Consider the following 18668-nt stretch of genomic DNA (forward strand, 5'->3'; position numbering starts at 1 on the left):
CAGACAAAGAAAGTGATAGTTATAGTTATAGTGAGAGAGAATGGAGGCACAGACAAAGAAAGTGATAGTTATAGTTACAGTGAGAGAGAATGGAGGCACAGACAAAGAAAGTGATAGTGATAGAGAATGGAGGCACAGACAAAGAAAGTGATAGTGATAGAGAATGGAGGCACAGACAAAGAAAGTGATAGTTATAGTTATAGTGAGAGAGAATGGAGGCACAGACAAAGAAAGTGATAGTTATAGTGAGAGAGAATGGAGGCACAGACAAAGAAAGTGATAGTTATAGTGAGAGAGAATGGAGGCACAGACAAAGAAAGTTGAGCTTTCTGGAGGGTTTTATGGGTCTTTGAACGTTTTTTAAAATGTTGCCATTAGAGGTATATTGTATCTTCCTGACGTCTTGGTGGTAGCAAATCATGGACAGATTGAGGAATCCTGAGACTATCTCTGGGTGATTAGCTTTCTCCCTGTACACCCTTTCTCTTGGCTTGGTAATTAGTTTTATTCTTTTTTTATACAATATCCCATGTCTCTAGAGGAGCTGCCTAATCTTTGGGATTCATTGACCTTAAATACATTAGGCTTTCAGGTTTTGGGAGCCCCCTTATCTGTTTTATACGTAGTTGACATTACTTCACGTTTGCCTTTTATGTCACATTTTGGATGGAACTAGGAGGATTTAATGTTTTGATTGATTATATATGTATCTGGAGACTGGGAACAAAAAGTACCAATATTTGAGATCTTTCTTTCTGGGTAGATATGGAAATGAGATATTTACCTTTGTACGTATCCAGAGAAGGCTTCTCTTCTGTTAGATGGCGCGTCACATACGGCTCTTCACCTTGTTCTATCTTTGAAACAAGTGAAGGCTTCAATTTCACATGACCTGTACAGATATATTGCAAGGCTTTCTCAGTTATATACACAAATGGAAGTTGTTTGCAATAACTCATACATCAAACAATTGAAAGATGATGTAAAAGGGATTACAAACCCTGTATTATACGGAGGACATGCAGAGGAAACATTTAGGTGATCCAGGTCTAAATGTTTTTTACTACGTTGTAAGATATTTTTAAAAAGTTGTGGCACAAATAAAACCTAAGTAGCTAACATTGAGAATAACAAATAGGGGTAACATATTAAGCTGTAACCAAACTAGAATGTTGTTTCCATAAGAAGCAATAAAACTATTGATATACTGTTTGTTGTCCGACACATTTCTTATATTACAATTAGTCTGAATAAGTGTTACCTAAAGATCGGAGGTTTTCATAATTCTCCAGCATCACATCCTTGTAAAGTTCCTTCTGCTGTGCGCTTAAACACTCCCACTCCTCCTTGAAGAAGTAAATTGCGATGTCATCAAATTCCATTTCTTCCTTAGGACGATATAATTTTGGCCTAGAATTTTTATTTACATAAATACAGTGCCAACGAAGGACATAAATTGACCTGTAAAATGAAAAAAACACTTTTGCTCCAGGGACCTTTTTCTGGTCATGTGGGTGAGTGTGTCCATGGGCTCTCAGAGATATTTATTTATAGTTAATAACCAGTGGTCACTATAGATCGTTTCTTGAGATATCACCAAGCTCAATACTTAACTGTACACATAAGAACATTATTTAAAGAATTATTAGACCTTGTGCAGACCTCAGATGTTTGATTTAGCAAAGTCTTCGTCATCAAAGTTTATTTACCAAATACTTCAAGAATTGATGATTGCATTTGGCGATTGCCCAATATCTTCTAATGCGTATACACCTATAAAGAGAGAGAAGGGTATATCAGTTATATAGGGAGATAACATATACACCTATAAATATATATCCATACAGACACACACACACAGTTAGGTCCATATGTATTAGGACAGTGATACAATTTTCAGAATTTTTTCTCTGTACACTACCACAGAGCATTTGAAATAAAGCAATCAACATGCGATTATTAAAGTGCAGACGTTCAGCTTCAAGTCAATAGGTTTAACAAAAATATTGTGCAAACCGTTACGAATTGGGGCAATAGTCATACAGTCCCCCCCATTTTCAGGGGCTCAAAAGCAATTGGACAAAATAACATAATTATAATTAAAATGAACGCTCTTCATACTTGGTTGAAGCATCAATTGCAGTAAATGACAGCCTGAAGTCTGGAACCTATAGACATGATCAGGTTCTGGGTTTTACCGGGTCTATACTACAGCTGTCTTACATTGCTGCTTGTTTGTGTTCAGTAAGTGCAATGCATGTTCAGTTAGGTTGAGGTCAGGTGAGAAGAATATTTCACTTTTTTTCTTCAAAGAGCTTTTTATTTCTTTTACTTTATGCTTTGGGTCATTGTTCATCTGTGAAGTGCCGCCCTTTCACTTTTGAAACATTGGGCTTAGTCTGAGCAAACAGCATAGGCCTATACACTACAGAATTAACCCTTTTACTTCTGTCAGTTATATAACCAATAAAACTAGTGAGGCAGTTCCATTGGCAGCCATACATGCCCATGCCATAACACTGCCTCTATCATGTATTACAGCTAATGTGGTATGCGTCAGATCATGAGCCGCTCCTTCCCTTCTCCATACTCTTCTCTTCATTCTGGTACAGGTTGGTCTAAAGAATATTGTTCCAGGACTGGTCAGGCTTTTTATATGTTTTCTGGCAAAGTCTAATCCGGACTATTTTTGATGCTTAGCTTTATATTGCACCTTGTGATAAAACCTCTGCATTTACTTTCATGATGGATGTATTTTGACAATTATACTTTCCGGAGAGCGTTCTTGACTTTGCCAGCAGTACTTTATAGGATCGAAAGTGATAAAATGATATGCTCTAAAGAAACTGAAAATGTAATTTTTTTCACAATAATGACCCTTTAAATGCTTCCTTTAGACATAGATGGCAAATCAGAAATCATTTTGCAAGAAAATAACAACAGCAATGTGATACTAATAGTGGATAACATAGCAAGCTTTCAGGACATTGAACAAATGAAGATCAGTTATATTTGTATACAGTGTAAAGTATCAAATCACTGCAATTACTGTATACAGAAGATAAGCAAGTGCTTGAATACAATTCAAATACTGAGAGTACAATTCTCAAAATGCAAATAAAAACTGATTTCTGTCTGTAGGGGGCACTGCAGGGATATTTTAACTGCATTAGTTTATCGTAATAGCTAGAGCTGCAACAACTAATTGGCATAATCGATAATAATCGAAAATGAAAATAGTTGTCAACGAATCTTATAATCGATTAGTTGGTTTGCAATTAGTTGGTCTGTGCACAGCACCAGCTGCTTTACTCCAATGAGCTCCTGCACATGGTATTGTGTTTTATGGTTATGCCCTTAGCCTAAAGGACATCTACAGACATTTTACTTTTTCAGGACACTAAGTTTCTTTTTAAGTTTACAACAACCCAAAATAAAATAGGAGTCATAATTTGGATTGTTTATATTAAATCAGGTGATTTGGGACTATGCTTTACACGATATAGTGCCAAGCTTGTTATTTATACCTAGCCCTAGATTGATGGCATGTTATATGAATTGATGTCGCTATCAGTGGCGTAGCGTGGGTTGTCAGTGCCCAGGGCAAGGCAAGTATTGCGCCCCCCCAACCCCATTTTAGATATGCTGCTTCTTCTTACATTTGGGAGAAACCAAGCAAAGACCCAAGCCTGGTAGATCACATAAAGCAAGGGACACTGTCTCCTCTCCCACAAAATGCTCCCTTAACCATCTTTACTGGATAACTAACAGTTATTGCTGATGATACCCATTATCCCCAAAATATGTCCCTTGTCATAAGCAGCTGCTAATCAGTAGCGCCTTACAAACAAAGCCATGAAAATAATATATTGGCAATACAAGAGGCAGTGGGTGAAGCCTGCAAGCATTATGCGCTATCCCCCTGTGATCAAACCCTGTCTGCAGCTCTCCAGAGCTGGGCAAATATATACAATATTACATTTTAAGATTTATTCTCGTTTTACACATGGGGGAAAGCCCCCCTTAACCCCCATCTGGTGGTGACATGTCCTGATCTGTAAAACTTCATGGTACAAATACTGCAGACCACAGGGTGCACCCACCCCCACATTGCAGCAACCCATATTGTATATGTGGTGCAATAGGTTTTTGGTAAGTCGTTAAAAAGAGGAAAAGGGGACACACAGGTTGGCAGCTGTTACATAAGGTTGTCCCTGCTGGGCAGACTGTCTTTTGGGTGCCAATGGCATATAAAAGTGGGGTATATATTCTACCTTAATAAATATAACAATTGTAAGTAATCAATATAAAAGGGGCATGGGACAGACAACCCAGCATTACATACATATATGGGGGGAGGGTGTATGGTATTTAGGGGGGTGCTGTTAAATTTATTTACTAACACAAATTATAGTTATATAGTTATTTTTTTTAACTTTAAATGCAGTAAGGGTGGGTTTAATGTAAATAAAAAAGGCAATGAGCACCCAAACCCTAAAAATCGGTAAAAGTCCACACCTCAGGAGTCCAGCAAGAAATAGATTCAAGATAGTGAATTCATAGGACTTCTTTGATAGGAGAAAAACACAGTGAAATGCCTGGTGAGCAGCACAATCCTGGTGCCAGACAGCACACAAATCCCTAAATCTACTTCTGCCCTAGGAAGATCATGGAGGGGAAAAATCAAATACAGGAAACAAGGTCTCATTTTTGTCAACTGTTACAAATATACTTTTTTTGTGCAAGGACAAGATGGCATAAGTTGTAATCAGAATCCGGCCAAACATGAAAGTATGGACTCTGATCACCCCACCATCCCACTAACTAGGTAACTGGGGTTAACAGAAAGGCAGAGCCCAGCCATGCTGCCACCAGTGCCACAGGTTTGAAAGAGATTTATTGCACTTTTTAAGGATTCCTCCCCCCCACCTCTGCTTAGAGATCCTTAAAAAGTGTCCCAGGCAATGCATGGCATTCTGGCTCTGGGTCCTTTGTTGGAAGGGAACTTACTTGTTGGGTAATAATAGAACCGTAATTAAGCTGCATTTTGCGTGTTGCTAGTATCAGGCAAAAACAGGGCTATAAGTAAGTCTGGTCCTGATACCTTACCTTAGTCACGTCATCACCACATTCCTGACGGGTCGCAGAACAGAGCTGGGGGACTGTCAGAATTTTTAGCCTCCCTTCTTCCCTTTGCTAAGTTGATGCTGGAAGCGCCCCTCAGAATTATGCGCCCGGGGCAACCGCCCCTGTTGCCCCCCCCCACGCTACGCCACTGGTCGCTATCACCTGTTTGCACAGTTTTTAGTGGATTGCTTGCTGTTGCTGATTATATGTTCTCTATATAGATAAATGTGTAAGGCTGTGTCCTGTTACTGATATATAGGGGCCGATTTACTGTCGGACGGACATGATGCGCTGAAGCAATAATATCCGCCCGACATCGCTGAATGCCGACAGCATGTGGACACGTTGACATTTTTGCATTTCAATGCAAAGTTTCTGAAATATTGAATAACAGAATATTATAAACAGTTGTAGTCTACCTCTTATTATTAGACCAACAGTTGTGTTAAAGTAAAGTTGTAAAGTTTTAGTCTGAAGTTTATATTTATAACACGCAGTATGTGGATTTTACTTTAAATACAGGAAAAAGTTATTTATTTTTTATCCGATTAGTCGAAAAAATAATCGGCTGATTAATCGATTATGAAAACCCTGGCTCGTATCTTAAAAGGGGAGATTTTGTGTATATATATATATATATATATATATATATATATATATATATATATATATATATATATATATATATATATATATATATATACACATACACACATACAAACACACATACACACACACACATTATTTTGGGCATAAAAATAGCTTTCAGGGGATGACAGTTTCAACTAGCTATTTATTCTAAAGGATATTGAATTACAAGCTGTAGTCCCTTAAAGGGACAGGAAACACCAAACATTCCTTTATAATTTGGATAGAGCATGCGATTTTAAACAACTTTCAAATTTACTTCTATTATCAAATATGCTTCATTCTCTAGTTATCCTTTGCTGAAGGAACAACATTGCACTACTGGCAGCAAGCTGAACACATCTAGTTAGACAAATAGCAAATAACAAAAGACAAATGTGTGCAGGTACCAATCACCAGCTAGCTCCCACTAGTGGAGGATATCAGGAGAACCAAGCACATTTGTAAGTGTCTTATAATTTCATGCTTTATCTGAATCATGCAAGTTTAATTTTGAGTTTCCTATCCTTTTAAAGAAAATCCTTAAAGGGACACTGAACCCAAATGTTTTCTTTTGTGATTCAGATAGAGCATGCAATTTTAAGCAACTTTCTAAATTTACTCCTATTATAATTTTTTCTTCATTCTCTTGCTATCTCTATCTGAAAAAGAAGGTATCTAAGCTTTTTTTTGGTTTAGACCTCTGGACAGCACTTTTTTATTGGTGGATGAATTTATCCACCAATCAGCAACGACAACCCAGGTTGTTCACTAAAAATGGGCCGGCATCTAAACTTACATTCTTGCATTTCAAATAAAGATACCAAGAGAATTAAGAAAATTTGATAAAAGGATTAAATTAGAAAGTTGCTTAAAATGTCATGCTCTATCTGAATCATGAAAGAAAACATTTGGGTTCAGTGTCCCTTTAAATGTATCCTCTGAATAAAAAGAGAAGACACAAAATAGTGTAATTCTGTTAATATAACAAGATGGTGACTGGAAAGAAGCCATATGAGTATTCACGTGTAATAGAGCACTATATTCTAAGCATGGCGTATGTTTTTTTGGGGGGTTAACTAATCTGTATACCAAGGGCGTTAGACATCATTGAAAAAGCTATAACAGCAATGAAACACGTGTTGAAGGGCTATTGGGTGAATACATCTCACTGCTTGTTGTGGACACTATCCCATATTGGGTCCTGAACATTAAAGCTTTATTGGAACCGTATTCGGTATTTACATTATAGCGGCCTTTAAGCAGTTGGGACTCTAGCAATTAAGTCCTTTCAGTGTGTAATGTGTACCCTAAGTTTCTAATGAGTTTTTAGCTATAATAAACATATTTAATCCTCAGTCCGGCTACAAGTCTTCATTCAACCTAGGGCATGCTTATAATTTAGAGCAGTATAGTGTTCTTTTTCATTGTAGCTATTTATTCACAGTATTAAGAAATTATTGTAAAATTACCAATAGTAAAAAAGTAAAAGTAGCCGTAGCTTTCTAACTATAGAAAAACAATCTCAAAATGTGTTCATTTTCAGCCTCTGATTCAGCCAAGAACAAACGTATATATTTTGTGTGCTTTTTTAATATGTATTTGTTGTTTTTTTCTGTAGTGTAGAGATCAATCCTCACGCTCTTATGTGCTTTTTTTTTTAATATGTATTTTTTTTCCTGTAGTGTAGAGATCAATCCTCACTCTCTTGTGTGATTTTTTTTTTTAATATGTATTTGTTTGTTTTTTTCTGTAGTGTAGGGAACCCGCTTCAGTAGCACTTTATTTTTTCTTAAAATACAATTCCATTATATTAGGGTCATGCAATGTACCCAAGTGTTGTAAATTATCAGGTACTGCTGATCATTGCTGATTTGCAGCTTATTAACATACTGAATGCAATCCTTTTTGCCATTAACCCCTGCAATGCCATTAGTTATTAACCCCTTTTCCTATTAACCCCTGCAATGACAATATTAGTCTATCTGTCCCATATTAACCTCTCCTTCTCCCTTACCCATCACTATAAGTAAATTTGCTACATTAACCCTTTCCTTTCAGCAAACTATGTATATTTCTCCAGTGTAGTCTTTAAACCCATGCAATGCTAATATTAGTCACCCTGCAAGAACTACATTAACCCCTTTTCTCCCCATCCCTCCCTTTAACTACATTTCCTAAATTAACCCTTTCCTTAGCAAATTAAGAACCATCTTTCTCCTGCGTCATCTCTAATTTATCCCCATTCCGTGCAGTCACCATTTATGCTCCTCACTGTGCAGTCCCCACATTAACCCTTTCAATGCAACCACTTATCTCGCACTCTTCCCCATTCTTACCTATTCCCTAACGAATTCTATCCCTCCTCCACCTGCTCAGAATCAGCTTGCTCTCCAACCCCCTGATTAATAAACCGCAAAATGACCACAATAAACTATAAAACATGAGTGTCAGTCATGTAATAGACAGTAATACATCATTGTACACCATATAGTAACATTATTTCTCCCTTACCTCAGGTTAGTATATATATATAAAGCAGTTATATCAGTAATGTAATATACAGTAATACATCATTGTACACCATATAGTAACATTATTTCTCCCTTACCTCAGGTTATATATAAAGCAGTTATATCAGTCATGTAATAGACAGTAATACATCACTGTACACCATATAGTAACATTATTTCTCCCTTACATCAGGTTAGTGTATATATAAAGCAGTTATATCAGTCATGGAATAGACAGTAATACATCACTGTACACCATATAGTAACATTATTTCTCCCTTACCTCAGGTTAGTATATATAAAGCAGTTATATCAGTCATGTAATAGACAGTAATACATAATTGTACACCATATAGTAACATTATTTCTCCCTTACCTCAGGTTAGTATATATAAAGCAGTTATATCAGTCATGTAATAGACAGTAATACATCATTGTACACCATATAGTAACATTATTTCTCCCTTACCTCAGGTTATATATAAAGCAGTTACATCAGTCATGTAATAGACAGTAATACATCATTGTACACCATATAGTAACATTATTTCTCCCTTACCTCAGGTTAGTATATATAAAGCAGTTATATCAGTAATGTAATAGACAGTAATACATCATTGTACACCATATAGTAACATTATTTCTCCCTTACCTCAGGTTATAGATAAAGCAGTTATAACAGTCATGTAATAGACAGTAATACATCATTGTACACCATATAGTAACATTATTTCTCCCTTACCTCAGGTTATATATAAAGCAGTTATATCAGTCATGTAATAGACAGTAATACATCATTGTACACCATATAGTAACATTATTTCTCCCTTACCTCAGGTTATATATAAAGCAGTTATATCAGTCATATAATAGACAGTAATACATCATTGTACACCATATAGTAACATTATTTCTCCCTTACCTCAGGTTATATATAAAGCAGTTACATCAGTCATGTAATAGACAGTAATGCATCATTGTACACCATATAGTAACATTATTTCTCCATTACCTCAGGTTATATATAAAGCAGTTACATCAGTCATGTAATAGACAGTAATACATCATTGTACACCATATAGTAACATTATTTCTCCCTTACCTCAGGTTATAGATAAAGCAGCTATATCAGTCATGTAATAGACAGTAATACATCATTGTACACCATATAGTAACATTATTTCTCCCTTACCTCAGGTTATAGATAAAGCAGCTATATCAGTCATGTAATAGACAGTAATACATCATTGTACACCATATAGTAACATTATTTCTCCCTTAGCTCAGGTTATAGATAAAGCAGTTATATCAGTCATGTAATAGACAGTAATACATCATTGTACACCATATAGTAACATTATTTCTCCCTTACCTCAGGTTAGTACAGGCAGTCCCCGGGTTACAGACATCCGACTTAAGTACAACTCATACTTACAAACAGAGAAAATAGAGCTTTATTGCCAATCCTTCTTTACAGGATAAACCAAAATACTCAAAATCCAATTGTCACAAGGACAGAAAGTGATGTGAAATTTTCTGAACAGGGGCACAGATAGCAAAACAAACTTTTCCCTATGCTTTCCAAAACTAAAAAAATGTTTGGCTAGAGTTTCACCTAAATAAAGTGCCTGTTCCAACTTAAGAACAAACCTACAGAACCTATCTTGTTCGTAACCTGGGGACTACCTGTATATATAAAGCAGTTATATCAGTAATGTAATATACATCATTGTACACCATATAGTAACATTATTTCTCCCTTACCTCAGGTTAGTGTATATATAAAGCAGTTATATCAGTCATGTAATAGACAGTAATACATCATTGTACACCATATAGTAACATTATTTCTCCCTTACCTCAGGTTAGTGTATATATAAAGCAGTTATATCAGTCATGTAATAGACAGTAATACATCATTGTACACCATATAGTAACATTATTTCTCCCTTACCTCAGGTTAGTGTATATATAAAGCAGTTATATCAGTCATGTAATAGACAGTAATACATCATTGTACACCATATAGTAACATTATTTCTCCCTTACCTCAGGTTAGTATATATAAAGCAGTTATATCAGTCATGTAATAGACAGTAATACATCATTGTACACCATATAGAAACATTATTTCTCCCTTACCTCAGGTTACTAGTATATATATATATATAAAGCAGTTATATCAGTCATGTAATAGACAGTAATACATCATTGTACACCATATAGTAACATTATTTCTCCCTTACCTCAGGTTACTAGTATATATATATATATATAAAGCAGTTATATCAGTCATGTAATAGACAGTAATACATCATTGTACACCATATAGTAACATTATTTCTCCCTTACCTCAGGTTACTAGTATATATATATATAAAGCAGTTATATCAGTCATGTAATAGACAGTAATACATCATTGTACACCATATAGTAACATTATTTCTCCCTTACCTCAGGTTACTAGTATATATATATATAAAGCAGTTATATCAGTCATATAATAGACAGTAATACATCATTGTACACCATATAGTAACATTATTTCTCCCTTACCTCAGGTTATATATAAAGCAGTTATATCAGTCATATAATAGACAGTAATACATCATTGTACACCATATAGTAACAATATTTCTCCCTTACCTCAGGTTATATATAAAGCAGTTATATCAGTCATGTAATAGACAGTAATACATCACTGTACACCATATAGTAACATTATTTCTCCCTTACCTCAGGTTAGTATATATAAAGCAGTTATATCAGTAACGTAATAGACAGTAATACATCATTGTACACCATATAGTAACATTATTTCTCCTTTACCTCAGGTTATATATAAAGCAGTTATATCAGTCATGTAATAGACAGTAATACATCATTGTACACCATATAGTAACATTATTTCTCCTTTACCTCAGGTTATATATAAAGCAGTTATATCAGTCATGTAATAGACAGTAATACATCATTGTACACCATATAGTAACATTATTTCTCCCTTACCTCAGGTTATATATAAAGCAGTTACATCAGTCATGTAATAGACAGTAATGCATCATTGTACACCATATAGTAACATTATTTCTCCCTTACCTCAGGTTATATATAAAGCAGTTACATCAGTCAGGTAATAGACAGTAATACATCATTGTACACCATATAGTAACATAATTTCTCCCTTACCTCAGGTTATATATAAAGCAGTTACATCAGTCAGGTAATAGACAGTAATGCATCATTGTACACCATATAGTAACATTATTTATCCCTTACCTCAGGTTAGTGAATATGTAAAGCAGTTATATCAGTCATGAAATAGACTAATACATCATTGTACACCATATAGTAGCATTATTTCTCCCTTACCTCAGGTTATATATAAAGCAGTTATATCAGTCATGTAATAGACAGTAATACATCATTGTACACCATATAGTAACATTATTTCTCCCTTACCTCAGGTTAGTATATATAAAGCAGTTATATCAGTAATGTAATAGACAGTAATACATCATTGTACACCATATAGTAACATTGTTTCTCCCTTACCTCAGGTTAGTATATATAAAGCAGTTATATCAGTAATGTAATAGACAGTAATACATCATTGTACACCATATAGTAACATTATTTCTCCCTTACCTCAGGTTAGTGTATATATAAAGCAGTTATATCAGTCATGTAATAGACAGTAATACATCATTGTACACCATATAGTAACATTATTTCTCCCTTACCTCAGGTTAGTGTATATATAAAGCAGTTATATCAGTCATGTAATAGACAGTAATACATCATTGTACACCATATAGTAACATTATTTCTCCCTTACCTCAGGTTATATATAAAGCAGTTATATCAGTAATGTAATATACAGTAATACATCATTGTACACCATATAGTAACATTATTTCTCCCTTACCTCAGGCTAGTGTATATATAAAGCAGTTATATCAGTCATGTAATAGACAGTAATACATCACTGTACACCATATAGTAACATTATTTATCCCTTACCTCAGGTTACTAGTATATATAAAGCAGTTATATCAGTCATGTAATAGACAGTAATACATCATTGTACACCATATAGTAACATTATTTCTCCCTTACCTCAGGTTAGTATATATATAAAGCAGTTATATCAGTCATGTAATAGACAGTAATACATCACTGTACACCATATAGTAACATTATTTCTCCCTTACCTCAGGTTAGTGTATATATAAAGCAGTTAGCTGTGGCAGCCATGTTTGTGGTTGGCAGACAGGAAATGACAGCCCAGAGTCTGCCATCTTTGTTAAGGGCATATGTCTGCAAAAGAAACACGTTGGAGGCCATTTTTGTTTTGGGCAATCTATATTTATTGATTTTGACTTTAGATTTCCTGCTTCGCCAACCACCAAGATGGCAGACACGTGCACAATAGAAAGACTTGCAGACCAGCTTTTCCCACTACAGCGTGTGGCGATCTCACACCAGTGACATAGAGGGCAGGACTGTGCAGGGTATGTGTCTCCTCTCACAGCCCTCACGATCTCCCTCGTGACACACGTAGCACCGCCCCACTCACATATTACACGTTCACTGTAAGCGGGGCTGAGCTTCTGCCCATGTGACCTGGAGCAAGAATGTGATTAGTCTAGGGATTATAGACGGAGCCAATCAGGGGATGTTAGAGGCGGATACTGCAGATACCACAAGGGGAACAGCTGTCTCATAGGGAGCAGGTAAGGGGCGGGTATCTGTGTAATAGGAGGACATTGTTATACAGGGTGGGGGCTCATGTATGTGCTAGGTAGGTATGTATGGGGGTACAGACTGACTGTGTTGTATGGGGGTATAGTGTGTTATATGAGGGTATATTCTGTGTAATATGAGGGTATATTGTGTATGGGGGTACAGTGTGTTTTATATGAGGGTATATTGTGTGTAATATTAGGGTATATTGTGTATGAGGGGTACACTGTGTTATATGAGGGTATATTGTGTATGGGGGTACACTGTGTTATATGAGGGTATATTGTGTATGGGGGTACAGTGTGTTATATGAGGGTATATTCTGTGTAATATGAGGATATATTGTGTATGGGGGTACAGTGTGTGTTATATGAGGGTATATTGTGTGTAATATTAGGGTATATTGTGTATGAGGGGTACACTGTGTGTTATATGAGGGTATATTGTGTGTAATATGAGGGTATATTGTGTATGGGGGTACAGTCTGACTGTGTTATATGAGGGTACAGTGTGTTATATGAGGGTATATTCTGTATAATATGAGGGTATATTGTGTATGGGGGTACAGTGTGTGTTATATGAGGGTATATTGTGTGTAATATGAGGGTATATTGTGTATAAGGGGTACACTGTGTGTTATATGAGGGTATATTGTGTATTGGGGTACAGTGTGTGTTATATGAGGTATATTGTGTGTAATATTAGGGTATATTGTGTATGAGGGGTACACTGTGTGTTATATGAGGGTATATTGTGTATGGGGGTACAGTGTGTTATATGAGGGTATATTCTGTGTAATATGAGGGTATATTGTGTATGGGGGTATATTGTGTGTTATATGAGGGTATATTGTGTGTAATATTAGGGTATATTGTGTATGAGGGGTACACTGTGTGTTATATGAGGGTCTTTTGTGTATGGGGGTACAGTGTGTGCAATATGAGGGTATATTGTGTATGGGGGTACAGTGTGTGCAATATGAGGGTATATTGTGTATTGGGTACAGTGTATGCAATATGAGGGTATATTGTGTATGGGGGTACAGTGTGTGCAATATGAGGGTATATTGTGTATGGGGGTACAGTGTGTGTATTATGAGGGTATACTTATATATTGTATATGAGGGGCACACTGTGTGTAATATGAGGGTATATTTATATATTGTGTATGAGGGGCACACTGTGTGTAATATGAGGGTATATTTATATATTGTGTATGAGGGGTACAGTGTGTGTAATATGAGGATATATTTATATATTGTGTATGAGGGATACTGTGTGTGTAATATGAGGATATATTTATATATTGTGTAATAGGGTATATTTATATATTGTGTATGAGGGGTACACTGTGTGTAATATGAGGGGTACACTGTGTGTAATATGAGGGTATATTGTGTGTAATATGAGGGTATATTGTGTATGAGGGGAACACTGTGTAATATGAGGGTATATTTATATATTGTGTGTGAGGGGTACTGTGTGTGTAATATGAGGGTATATTTATATATTGTGTAATATGAGGGTATATTTATATATTGTGTATGAGAGGTACACTGTGTGTAATATGAAGTTATATTGTGTATGAGGGGTACACTGTGTGTTATATGAGGGTCTATTGTGTGTAATATGAGGGTATATTGTTTATGGGGTCAATGTGTGTAATATAAGGGTATATTTATATATTGTGTATGAGGGGCACACTGTAATATGAGGGTATATTTATATATTGTGTATGAGGGGTACACTGTGTTATATGAGAGTATATTGTGTATGAGGGGTACACTGTGTGTTATATGAGGTTATATTGTGTGTAATATGAGGGTATATTGTGTATGGTGGTCAATGTGTGTAATATGAGGGTATATTTATATATTGTGTATGAGGGGCACACTGTAATATGAGGGTATATTTATATATTGTGTATGAGGGGTACACTGTGTTATATGAGAGTATATTGTGTATGAGGGGTACACTGTGTGTTATATGAGGTTATATTGTGTGTAATATGAGGGTATATTGTGTATGGGGGTCAATGTGTGTAATATGAGGGTATATTTATATACTGTATTGTGTATGAGGGTACACTATGTGTAATATGAGAGTATATTTATATATTGTGTATGGGGGTACAGTGTGTGTAATATGAGGGTATATTTATATATTGTGTATGGGGGGTGCAGTGTGTGTAATATGAGGGTATATTTATATATTGTGTATGAGGGGTACAGTGTGTGTAATATGAGGGTATATTTATATATTGTGTATGAGGGGTACAGTGTGTGTGTAATATGAGGGTATATTTATATATTGTGTATGAGGGGTACAGTGTGTGTGATATGAGGGTATATTTATATATTGTGTATGAGGGATGAACTGTGTGTAATATGAGGGTATATTTATATATTTATGTATGAGGGGTACAGTGTGTGTGTGTAATATGAGGGTATATTTATATATTGTGTATGAGGGGTACTGTGTGTGTAATATGAGGGAATATTTATATATTGTGTATGAGGGTACAGTGTGTATAATATGAGGGTATATTTATATATTGTGTATGAGGGGTACACTGTGTGTGTGTGTAATATGAAGGTATGTTTATATATTGTGTATGAGGGGTACTGTGTGTGTAATATGAGGGTATATTTATATATTGTGTATGAGGGGTACAGTGTGTGTAATATGAGGCTATATTTATATATTGTGTATGAGGGGCACACTGTGTAATATGAGGGTATATTTATATACTTTATTGTGTATGAGGGGTACTGTGTGTGTAATATGAGGGTATATTTATATATTGTGTATGAGGGGTACAGTGTGTGTAATATGAGGGTATATTTATATATTGTGTATGGGGGTACAGTGTGTGTAATATGAGGGTATATTTATATATTGTGTATGAGGGGTACAGTGTGTGTAATATGAGGGTATATTTATATATTGTGTATGAGGGGTACTGTGTGTGTAATATGAGGGTATATTTATATATTGTGTAATATGAGGGTATATTTATATATTGTGTATGAGGGGTACACTGTGTGTAATATGAGGTTATATTGTGTATGAGGGGTACACTGTGTGTTATATGAGGGTCTATTGTGTGTAATATGAGGGTATATTGTGTATGGTGGTCAATGTGTGTAATATAAGGGTATATTTATATATTGTGTATGAGGGGCACACTGTAATATGAGGGTATATTTATATATTGTGTATGAGGGGTACACTGTGTTATATGAGAGTATATTGTGTATGAGGGGTACACTGTGTGTTATATGAGGTTATATTGTGTGTAATATGAGGGTATATTGTGTATGGGGGTCAATGTGTGTAATATGAGGGTATATTTATATATTGTGTATGAGGGGTACACTGTGTTATATGAGAGTATATTGTGTATGAGGGGTACACTGTGTGTTATATGAGGTTATATTGTGTGTAATATGAGGGTATATTGTGTATGGGGGTCAATGTGTGTAATATGAGGGTATATTTATATATTGTGTATGAGGGGTACACTGTGTTATATGAGAGTATATTGTGTATGAGGGGTACACTGTGTGTTATATGAGGTTATATTGTGTGTAATATGAGGGTATATTGTGTATGGGGGTCAATGTGTGTAATATGAGGGTATATTTATATACTGTATTGTGTATGAGGGTACAGTATGTGTAATATGAGAGTATATTTATATATTGTGTATGGGGGTACAGTGTGTGTAATATGAGGGTATATTTATATATTGTGTATGGGGGGTGCAGTGTGTGTAATATGAGGGTATATTTATATATTGTGTATGAGGGGTACAGTGTGTGTAATATGAGGGTATATTTATATATTGTGTATGAGGGGTACAGTGTGTGTAATATGAGGGTATATTTATATATTGTGTATGAGGGTACAGTGTGTATAATATGAGGGTATATTTATATATTGTGTATGAGGGGTACAGTGTGTGTAATATGAGGGTATATTTATATATTGTGTATGAGGGGTACACTGTGTGTGTAATATGAAGGTATATTTATATATTGTGTATGAGGGGTACTGTATGTGTAATATGAGGGTATATTTATATATTGTGTATGAGGGGTACAGTGTGTGTAATATGAGTGTATATTTATATATTGTGTATGAGGGGTACTGTGTGTGTAATATGAGGGTATATTTATATATTGTGTATGAGGGGTACAGTGTGTGTAATATGAGAGTATATTTATATATTTTGTATGGGGGTACAGTGTGTGTAATATGAGGGTATATTTATATATTGTGTATGGGGGTACAGTGTGTGTAATATGAGGGTATATTTATATATTGTGTATGAGGGGTACTGTGTGTGTAATATGAGGGTATATTTATATATTGTGTATGAGGGGCACAGTATGTGTAATATGAGGGTATATTTATATATTGTGTATGAGGGGTACAGTGTGTGTAATATGAGGGTATATTTATATATTGTGTATGAGGGGCACAGTGTGTGTAATATGAGGGTATATTTATATATTGTGTATGAGGGGTACTGTGTGTGTGATATGAGGGTATATTTATATATTGTGTATGAGGGATGAACTGTGTGTAATATGAGGGTATATTTATATATTATGTATGAGGGGTACAGTGTGTGTGTAATATGAGGGTATATTTATATATTGTGTATGAGGGATGAACTGTGTGTAATATGAGGGTATATTTATATATTATGTATGAGGGGTACAGTGTGTGTGTAATATGAGGGTATATTTATATATTGTGTATGAGGGGTACAGTGTGTGTAATATGAGGGTATATTTATATATTGTGTATGAGGGTACAGTGTGTATAATATGAGGGTATATTTATATATTGTGTATGAGGGGTACAGTGTGTGTAATATGAGGGTATATTTATATATTGTGTATGAGGGGTACACTGTGTGTGTAATATGAAGGTATATTTATATATTGTGTATGAGGGGTACTGTATGTGTAATATGAGGGTATATTTATATATTGTGTATGAGGGGTACAGTGTGTGTAATATGAGTGTATATTTATATATTGTGTATGAGGGGTACTGTGTGTGTAATATGAGGGTATATTTATATATTGTGTATGAGGGGTACAGTGTGTGTAATATGAGAGTATATTTATATATTTTGTATGGGGGTACAGTGTGTGTAATATGAGGGTATATTTATATATTGTGTATGGGGGTACAGTGTGTGTAATATGAGGGTATATTTATATATTGTGTATGAGGGGTACTGTGTGTGTAATATGAGGGTATATTTATATATTGTGTATGAGGGGCACAGTATGTGTAATATGAGGGTATATTTATATATTGTGTATGAGGGGTACAGTGTGTGTAATATGAGGGTATATTTATATATTGTGTATGAGGGGCACAGTGTGTGTAATATGAGGGTATATTTATATATTGTGTATGAGGGGTACTGTGTGTGTGATATGAGGGGTATATTTATATATTGTGTATGAGGGATGAACTGTGTGTAATATGAGGGTATATTTATATATTATGTATGAGGGGTACAGTGTGTGTGTAATATGAGGGTATATTTATATATTGTGTATGAGGGATGAACTGTGTGTAATATGAGGGTATATTTATATATTATGTATGAGGGGTACAGTGTGTGTGT

General features: G+C 35.2%; 2 protein-coding genes across 4 annotated transcripts in view; one reads left to right on the forward strand and one right to left on the reverse strand.

The window, feature by feature from the left end:
- The window catches only part of LOC128635653 (gastrula zinc finger protein XlCGF26.1-like), a 35374-nt gene extending 22605 nt beyond the window's left edge, over positions 1-12769 (reverse strand). Inside the window, exons 1-3 of the mRNA XM_053688740.1 lie at positions 12482-12769; positions 1262-1773; positions 785-892 (exon numbers count right to left, since the gene is read on the reverse strand). Coding sequence (XP_053544715.1) covers positions 785-892; positions 1262-1382 — 229 coding nt within the window. The 5' untranslated portion in view covers positions 1383-1773; positions 12482-12769. The remainder of the gene's footprint in view (positions 1-784; positions 893-1261; positions 1774-12481) is intronic.
- A 123-nt stretch (positions 12770-12892) lies between these two features.
- The window catches only part of LOC128635655 (oocyte zinc finger protein XlCOF22), a 109903-nt gene continuing 104127 nt past the window's right edge, over positions 12893-18668 (forward strand). For 2 of the 3 annotated variants that reach the window (XM_053688746.1, XM_053688748.1), the window contains exon 1: positions 12893-13003. The gene's annotated coding sequence lies outside the window, so the exon portion shown is untranslated. The other variant, XM_053688747.1, reaches the window with a different exon arrangement.

Source organism: Bombina bombina, chromosome 7, assembly GCF_027579735.1.
Source record: "Bombina bombina isolate aBomBom1 chromosome 7, aBomBom1.pri, whole genome shotgun sequence".
Classification (NCBI taxonomy): domain Eukaryota; kingdom Metazoa; phylum Chordata; class Amphibia; order Anura; family Bombinatoridae; genus Bombina; species Bombina bombina.